The sequence below is a fragment of the Mus pahari genome, chromosome 11 (assembly GCF_900095145.1).
Source record: "Mus pahari chromosome 11, PAHARI_EIJ_v1.1, whole genome shotgun sequence".
Taxonomy (NCBI): domain Eukaryota; kingdom Metazoa; phylum Chordata; class Mammalia; order Rodentia; family Muridae; genus Mus; species Mus pahari.
In genome coordinates, this window is record NC_034600.1 from 24,273,971 (window position 1) to 24,283,798 (window position 9,828).

Consider the following 9,828-nt stretch of genomic DNA (forward strand, 5'->3'; position numbering starts at 1 on the left):
GTACCATTATTAACAGCCAGAGTAAGAAACCTAAAAGTCCATCATTTGAGAAATATGTTAGCAAAACATAGTATATATCTACACAATAAAATATTATTCAACTGAAAAAATGCAATTCCAACACTCAGTGAAGCTGAGGCAGGAGGCTAGTGTGTTTAAGACCAGCCTAAACTACATGGCAAGTAGTCTCAAAACAAAAACAAGCCGGGCGTGGTGGCACACGCCTTTAATTCCAGCACTTGGGAGGCAGAGGCAGGCAGATTTCTGAGTTCAAGGCCAGCCTGGTCTACATAGTAAGTTCCAGGACAGCCAGGGTTATACAGAGAAACCCTGTCTTGAAAAAACCAAAAAAAAAAAAAAAAAACAGAACAAAAAAACAAAAATCAAAAACAAAAACAAATACACATTGATAAACCCTAAAATCATTACGTGAAATGAAAGAACATAGGCACAAATGGCCATAGATCACATGATTCTATTTACAGGAAGTGGGAAGGAACGTGAACACTGTTGTGGTACAAGTTTTCATGGGAATAGTGAATATGTTTTGGAAATGGGTAACTGCACAACTTTATGACCTTAATAAAATCTACTGATTTGTATATTTGAAAAGGGTAAATTTCAATCTAAGGCCAACTTGAACTACACGCAAGAGTCTGTAAAGAGGAGTAAGGCAGACAAGGAGAGGAACTTTACAGCAGCACTCAGAGAACAAAAGGATGACAGACATTACACACCTTTCCCAATTACCTACAAGTGTTTCTTAACCTTCACTAAACATAGCTGAGGGGAGCAACATTCTTCTACCACGAGATATTAAATAACTCTTTGTTCCCAATGTTAACATCATTTTCCAAGAAGGAGCAAATTCTTCCACTTAACCAAAATAACTTTTACTGATCTTTTTGATAAACCTTTCTTGGTCACACCATTTAAATATTATTTCCCCAGAGAACATCCCAAAAAAAACAATGCTTTTTACCATTTTTATTACAATCTCCATATGAATGGCCATGTTTTTCTATAGTAAAAACCCATTGTATTGGGTGTGGTGGTATACACCTTTCATCTGAGCACTTGGACAGACACAGGCAAATGTTTGTGAATTCTATCTAGACCAGCTTGGTCTATAGAGTAAATTCTAGGACCACCAGAGCTACAAAGAGACCTTGTCTCAAAAAACCCACTACCACCACCAAGTCATTCATTCATTCATTCATTCATTCATTTATTCAAAAAAACAATAGGTTGCAAGAGACAACTAAGAAATCAAATGTTTTAGGTTCTAATCCCAAATTTTGTAAATTAAAAAAAGGTCTGATCCTGAAAGGTATACTCATGACAGGAAAATCAGTGATATTTAGAAAGAAAATAAATGTAGAAAATTAGGTACTCTTGATCCTTTTAATACATTCTTTATATGAAATTTCAAAAGGCAAAACAAACAACTGTATTAAAATTACCTTATCTTTGGCCTCAGGCAGTGTGATTTCTCGAGGTTCTAACAGTGGAATTTCTCGAAGAGGTGGAACACATCTGACTATATCTGGTATATAGTGCGTGTGAAACAGCGGTGGCATGGAATATCTTCTGTCACTTGATAAAGGCACTAGCTGGTTGATTATAGTTGGCTCATGGTGGGGTGAGTGGAAACGCTGCCGTTTACCATCAAGAGGAAAAGCTTTTTCATCGCTTATTCTCCTGAAAACAAGCAAATATACCTTAGTGACTAAAGTCACAGCTTCCTGACCAGAGAGATGCAAAAACATGCAAACAGATAATAACAATGTGGTAACTCTTTGGAAAAGGCAGCATTGTAAACTCCCCAGTGGACTTTTACTATTTACTTTCAGCACAAGAAATGCCTTCCAATGCCTGACAAAAATAAAGATAATTAATGATATGCATTTGAACTACCAAAATGAGTCACCACATTGAACACACTGTAGAAAAATGGCTACTTATGCATTATACAATTGCTAAGAATTAAAAATAACTAACAATAGGTTAACTAAATTGAGTAATATATAGTGATACACACACACATATATTTTTAAGGGTCTTTGAACAGACCTATGTTCTGGCTCATTGGTGGGGGGAAATGGACATTTTTATAAAGGCTATAAAAAGGTAAAGAACTGCAGGAGATACTTGAAAAAAGCTGTACTTCAGATCATGTGTGTTAACATAAATGTCTTGGGTGTGATTAAAGTATTCTGGTTACATAGGTTTCATGTACTTTATAAGGAAAAGGCTGCCATGTCTTAGCATAAAGCAACGCCAACAATTTCCTTCCCTGTAACTCAGGGGAACTGTGAGAGTGGAAGAAAAACCAACAGCTGAGGTCTGCGGCCAATGACTGTAGCAAAAGAGCACCAGATGTCCACTAGACAATCTTTTACATACTTCACAAATTCCAAATGTTTCAAAAAAACAAAAAATTAATTAAGTCAAAAGAGTAAGCTTGCCAAGCTTTTGCAAAGCCCTGGGTTCAAACCCCAGGACCAGAAAGGAGGGAGGCAAGTAAGCTGACAAGGGAGTATTTACTAAGACGTTCGTTCACATAACATAGCTTACGTCACAGAAAATGGTCCAATGCCTTTCTAGCTCGAAAAGCCTTTGGGCCAGCACCATCTAAAGGATTTACTATTACACCGCTCCTCTGGGAGTCTTTTAACTCTTCTATCTTTGCAGACTCGCAAAATAACTGAACTCCTACTCATAAGTAAAAGTATACAGGGCTAGACACATAAATGTTCATTTGTTATTTTTAATACTGAAAGTAATTACAGCATACACACTGAGTATCTCCAATTAAAATATTAATTTAAAAAAAATCTCTAACTATGAACTAACGGAACTTATCTTTACTCATGGCTACTAAGGCAATTTCAAAAAAAATACACAAATAAAACTAATGAAGCCAATATTCTTAGAACCAGTATATAACTTTTCCAATGACAATTCGGAAAAATTGGAATGTTCATCATAAAGCCTTGGTTCTAGAAGCAGAAAGCTACATTTCAAATTCCAGCTATAACATCCGTGTTTCCATCCTTCAACTTTTGTATAACTACAAAATTATAGACTACACTGTCCATATAATTTTATAAAACTGTTACACAGTTCTTAGGACTATAACATTTCTTCTAAAACACTCAAGAAATACTTACTTCCTTCCTCGAAATAATGGGGATGTTGAGGTCTGTATTGGACTGACAGTTCCATATGTCAGGGGCTGTAAGGACACAGCTCTAGACAAGCTACCAAAAGCAAACAACAATAGTGACATGAATATTTTTCCTTAGAAACAAAAATTCCACACAAACTAAATACTTTACTAGTCATAAAACAAAACAAACAAAAACCCCAAGGTTTAATAATATTTTCTCAGGGCTGGAGAGATGGCTAAGTGGTTAAGAACACTGACTGCTCTTCCAGAGGTCCTGAGTTCAATTCCCAGCAACCACAACCATCTGTAATGGGGATCCAATAACCTCTTCTGTGTCTGAAGAAAGTAACAGTGTATCACATACATAAAATAAATAAATAAATCCTTTAAAAATAAATAATAATAGTTTCTCTATTTTCAAATACTGAACACAAAACTTTATATCAAAGAGAATGACATGGTTCAATAGATCACTGTACTTACTCTACATTTTGAAAGTTGAATTGTGCATCTATAAGTTGCTGGTGTGAATAAAGAGTTGGTGAGAGAGCAAAGAAGTTATTATGCTGTTGGTGGGTTGGAGTGAAGGGTGGACGACCCAAAATCGAGTTTGGGAACATGCTCTTGTTCACTAAAGGTAAACATGTATTCTTCTACCTATAATTTAAAAGGATAATCTGTATTATTATAGCTTAAAGATAAAGAACTCTTTGATAAGTATTTTCTACTTAAAATAATCAGCTATCAAATTAGTCATTTCATTTGCAAAGTTATTTCTGATAGTTTAAATAGGCTTTGCGTTCTACTATAGGTAACAAATCACTGAGTTAATTCAAAATCTAAACCACACTCAAACGTTTTCAATATTATGCATGTTTCAAATTTTCTGATGCATTTACTCTAGCAAGTTTACCTTAGTAGCAACAAATATTTTAATCACCACTATTCTAGCAACAAATCATTCAAGAAATTTAATTAAACTGGTCAGACTGTTACATTTATTCACAACATAACTCATAAGAAGGTACAAGCTATCATGTGAGGACCTGACTAGGATATGGTACTTTACATATCTGAAGAAATGAGGAATGTATGTCACCTACCAATTCATAAAATTCCAAGATTCTTCTCAATGTCTATGCATAAAAGATACAATAACATAGTCTTGTTCACAGAGGAAGAAAAACTACAGAGGACAATCAGAGCATCTCACTAACCTAGAAAGATACTAAATGCTCCTTTTGAAAAATTTTTTCAATGACTAATCCAGCAAAGGGGTAGGTAAGGTAGCATACAAAAGCCAAATAAAGTAAAAATAATACTCCCTGGCCACCTTCTTAAACTAGGAAATTAGAAAACTCTTAGCTGAGGAACTGTGTATAATATAACAATAAGCAAAATGATATATCACAGTAAAAGGGTCTGCCATGAAAAAGAGGATAACTTACTAGTTTATCTATAAGAAATGATAATGGCTGCCAAGCACATATATCTTCCATTTAGGCTCATGCCTAAAATAATGTATTCACAGATCACCAAAGAGGGAGGAAAAAAAAGAAAATATGCAAAAACTGTAACAATGAACAAAAAGGAATAATAATAATAATAATAATAATGATAAAAGCCTAGAGAACCCAAATATGCTATCATTTCAGCAAAGTTCATGAAAAAACAGAAAAACGCAAAGATGAAAATCACTGAACAAATAAAAAAATTGTCCTAGACTAAAAATTACATATACACACAGATGAAATTTCAGAATATCCAGAGAAAAACAATTTATTAATATTCCAGAGGAGGAAGTAGTAAGAAGCTGGGGATCAAAAATGTCTCTGGACTTTCTAATAGCAACAGTGGTAGGCACAAGTCACAAATGAATGCCTTTAACTTTTTAAAGCTTAAGTAAAATGTTCTTAAGTCCCTGTCTATAGGAAAAATGAAAGTATTTGTATATATGGAGGGCAAAAAGAGAAAGGTGACATACACTAGTAGTCCTAGCATTCAGGAGACTAGGGTGGGAGGCGCAAAACTGTTCTCAGGCACTGGTGACTTATAACCAGCCTGGTTATAAGTTTCTGGCTAGCTAGAGTAGCATCATGAGACTGTCTCAAAAGAAAGCCCAGACTAGCTAAGTTCCCAGAAGGATTGAAAAGGGAAGTTGACAGAGCAGAAAGATGATCTTAAGATAATAATTAAGAAATGCAAGTCCAAACAACTTTGATATCATCTTATCTCAGTCAGAAAGGCTAAGATCAACAAGACAATGAATAGCGAAAGCGAGAGGGGTTGTGAGGGAAAAGGAACCCTCACTCATTCACTGTGGGATTACAAACTGGTCCATGAATTCTGGAAATCAGTGTGGAGAATTCTCAGAAACTAAAAATACCTGGGTGTGGTGTTACAAACCTTTTCCAGCACTTGGGAGGCAGAAGCAGGCAGACCTGTGAGTTCAAAGCCAGCCTGATCTACAAAGAGAATTCTAGGAAAGCCAGAGCTACACAGAGCAAACCTGTCTTGGGAAAAAAAAAAATAATTAAATAGGAGGGGAAAAAAAAAGAAAAAAGCTAAAAATAAATCTACCATATTTTTGTATTTGTATATATTTGTTATGAATTTGTATAATAATACAAGTTTTATATGTATATACTACATGCGTAAAGGATGCCTCAGGCTCCAAAAACTACTAGATTTTGTTTTCTAATAAGCAAATAAAATAATGAACTATGAAAGCTTTTAATAAAAGAAAAATAATACCTAGACAGTTAAATGAATTACAAAAAAAAAAAAAAAAATTAGAGGATTCGAAAATTTCTAAGAGTTAGAAAGGGGCTGGAGGAGCCTAGAAAGAAACTAAAACTCATGCATACAAACCTTGTTCCTTGGTTTTTCAATTCTGAAAAATCCTCTCTCCAAATGCCTAACTCTAATTTGTACCAGAGACAAAGTATTTCCCACAGGAAATAAGTCTCTCCAATCCCCCACCAAGTCCACACTCCCTGCGATGGGGCTGGGGACAGTTGGTTGTTATTTCTTTACCAGTAACTGCTGACCTGTACTATTACGCTGCTCAGAGGGAAGGAATGGTTAGGACTTGGTTCCCTTTACTCTGCTTCCCCGAACAAACTGCTCATTCAAACACAATCTTTCTCACCAAGTTTATGAAAAAAAAAAAAAGTCATTAAGTGGTTACCATAATGAATTTTGCTTGACATACCGTTTTTTTGGAATACAAAAACTATGGACCTAAGTAAAAGCAGCATCTATACTTAGGAAAAAATCTATACTTGACTAAAAAGTTCTACGTCAAGCCACTCAGAGAGGCACACACCTGAGATCCCAGGGCCTGGACAGCTAAGGGAAGATGATCCGCAGGTTGGGACGAGCTGGAAACCACAGCAAGGTCACACCCAGCCCGGCCAAAGAAGACTCAAAACCCAAGAAAGTTCTCTCCGCTAGCAGGAGTGGTACACCCCGAACCCCAGACCGCAGGAGGCTGAGGCAGATGGCTGTGCGGTGTAAGCACAGCTTGCGTTTCAAAGGAGTGAAGACCTATCTCTAAAAGCAAACAAGGGGACTGGAGTGTTGAGGTCAAGAGCACTGACGCTCTTACAGTGGACCCAGGTACAGCCCTCACTCAGCACCAACACGGCGACTCCAGTTCCAATCAACAATATGCTGGTTTTTTCTTCTGGACCCAAACAAGTCATATATGTCTGCATTCAGACTTAAAAGATGCAGAAATGCCAGTAACAAGCTCTCACTTTTTTTTGTTTGTTTTTGTTTGGTTGGTTTGGTTTTTTTGAGACAGGGTTTCTCTGTGTAGCCCTGGCTGTCCTGGAACTCACTTTGTAGACCAGGCTGGCCTTGAACTCAGAAATCCGCCTGCCTCTGCCTCCCAAGTGCTGGGACTAAAGGGGTGCGCCACCACCACCCAATCAAGCTCTCACCTTTATTTCTATCCTATTATATGATCAAATCCAAACTAAGTAGAAGTCAAAAGAGGATATGGTATACTAAACTACTCTACAACATTAAAACCAGATGATTCTCGGCTTAAATTTTTCATAGCCAAAAATTCTAGGGTACATATCTAATTCAGTATATTCAAATGCAAAATAAGTATTAACTTCTATGTATTATTTATAGAGAAAGGGTCTCACTATGTAGCCTTGCTGTCTTGAATGTAGACCTGGCTGGCCTTGAACTCACAGAGATCAGCCTGCCTCTGAGAAACAGTCATTCTTCTGGAGTCCTAAAATGAATACTAGCCAGGTTCTCTCGGGCATTTTGACCCTTAAGTCAAGCTTACCCGACAGACTTCAAAGCAGAACCATTCCTAAGAAAGGTAACCAGCGAGCGGCATTCTAGGCTTAGCACACCCACACCCACCCCATAGCCTACACGATCCTCTAGAGAGAAGAAAGTTCATCAAAACCCAGAGATTTCAAAACTGTTTCCTAATATACTTCAATGATTGTAATGATATTAAAACAATGATTCACTGCAAAACCAGAGAGCCAGGTGTGGTAGCATACACACCTTTGATCCCACTGCTTAGAAGACAGAGGTAGGCAGATCTCGGTGAGTTCAAGGCCTGCCTGGTCCAAAGCCATGCTAAGTCCTAGGCTAGCAAAAGCTATAGAGAGATCCTGACTGAATAGCAAAACAAAACACAAGAGATGTTTGTAAAATATAGTCTAATGAAATAAGATCAAGTGAAACTATCATCACTTTATCAGAACTTCATAAAATTTTAACCATTTTCTTTATAGTCTTCATAAAGCTTCCCCCACTAGAGACTACCTGTAAGTTATTTCACATTTTCTGTAGTCGTATGATTAAATTTTATAGTAACACCCAGAAATAGAGAGTATCCTACTTTTCATACCTTAAGTTATTGGCTTTTAAATCTGTACAAAAGAGTAAAACAGGATAATCTAGGTAAAATGTGTACTGTTTTTAGAAAGCATTGTACTACTTCTTGCCTTGAGAAAAGAACCTTAAAAGACTGCTTTGTCTAATACGCTTAAATCAAGGCAAGATTAATACAGGTTTATGTGTAAATGAACAGGCATGAGACAAGACAGAAACAGAGTATTTCTAGCGATAACAGTCTTTGGTCTCTTAATTTGCAACTGGAATTGACTGTAGTCAAATTGATCTCAACAACAAGTTATAGACGACTCAAGTTTACATAACTGTCTCTTCATCAAGGTTCCTAAGAAAGTAGCAGTTACCCACTATAAACAAGAACTGTTTGACTAAACCAAGTTAGGTGTGCTGCACTCTATGTGTCTTGGACCCGTTCTTTGTTCCACAAGTGTAACTCCCAAATCCTGCTCAGCATGCACTGTCAAAACCACCTTCAGGCTTTAAACAGAGCATTCTTTTTATTAAAAATTAAATTCCATCCAAGAGTTTCACTTGGGAGTCTGTGTATCTCTCGAACACATACAACTGGGGCTATTCACACCAACCAGTGTTTCTATTACAGGTTACTACTCAGTACAGATTAACCGTGTTAATAGCTGTTAACACAGCAAAGCCCTGTAGTACTAAACAATGTACTATGATGGTAGTGTGACTTCACAAAAACCATACACTAAACATGTTAAGTTTCCACAATTTTCCTCTTCCTTTTCTCTTATCAACAAACTATTTTAAACAACGCTCAAAAGGGGCAAAACAAGAAAAGAAACTTAAATCACAGATACCAGGAAACACCTTGCCCCTTGTGTTCTTAAGCAGATAAAAGATGGAGAGCCCAACCACAAAGCTGACTAGGAAAAGTGAATTCGACCATCAGCCAGGCCCAACCTGTGTTTCTACTGAGATGACTCCATGCTGCTTAATGGTCTTAAAGATAAATGCCTTCCACAAGAGTTGGTTAATTTAGACATTTACCTTAGGCCCCCACTGCCTTTTGGAACTCTAAGAGGGAGTATCAAGACAGCCTTACTCTTTCGGTCTAGGGAGTGCGGGTAGGGCGGGAGGCGACAGGAGAACTAGCGAGAAGACAGATCAGAGAGAAGCCAGCGGCGCCAACATTCTTCCCCAAGTCGGGCGGCCTGGGGACGCCCCTAAGCCGGGGAGCGCCAGGCTCAGCCAAGTTTCACGCGCCCGGCCGGGGACCGGGGCCTGCACACGTGCATCCCCACCGAAGCCCCGAAACTCACCGGCGTCCACGCCGAAGGGCCGAGCGGGGCCCAGCGGCACTGCCCGCCAACACGCTCCCAGGCCGGAGCCGCCGCCCGAGCAGGCAGAGGTAGGAGCGGCCAGCGGCGCGGCGCGGCGCGGCGGGGCCCAGCTCGGGCGGGCAGGGCGGCGGAGAGTCACGAGCCTAAGGCCGGGCCCGCGCGGGCGTGGAAGGCTGGGGGTGGCGACAACAAAAAGAAAGGAAAAAAAAAAAAAAGGAAAAAAAAAAAAAGGGGCGGAAGACTAAAAAGTCGCCGAAGGGGCGGCGTAGACAACCCTGTCACAGTACCCGGAAGATCAATGTGACCCCGGAAAGGAATCCGCAGCGGGAGCGAAAGGTCAGACTTCCGGCAGCTGACCCTGCAGAGCGCGTTTGGCTGGGCTGCGCAGGCGCACAGCCCCGCCTTGGACCAGCCTAGGTGGCTGCGGGCGGCTGCTGAGCCGGGCGGCTTCCGAGATGG

General features: G+C 39.0%; 1 protein-coding gene across 2 annotated transcripts in view; it reads right to left on the minus strand.

The window, feature by feature from the left end:
- Positions 1–9,601, minus strand: part of Tent2 (terminal nucleotidyltransferase 2) — a 48,727-nt gene extending 39,126 nt beyond the window's left edge. For both annotated transcript variants that reach the window (XM_021208317.2, XM_021208316.2), the window contains exons 1-4: positions 9,349–9,601; positions 3,656–3,829; positions 3,174–3,263; positions 1,464–1,701 (exon numbers count right to left, since the gene is read on the minus strand). In XM_021208317.2, the coding sequence (XP_021063976.1) occupies positions 1,464–1,701; positions 3,174–3,263; positions 3,656–3,792 (465 nt within the window). In that variant the 5' untranslated portion in view covers positions 3,793–3,829; positions 9,349–9,601. The remainder of the gene's footprint in view (positions 1–1,463; positions 1,702–3,173; positions 3,264–3,655; positions 3,830–9,348) is intronic.
- Positions 9,602–9,828: the final 227 nt, after the last annotated feature.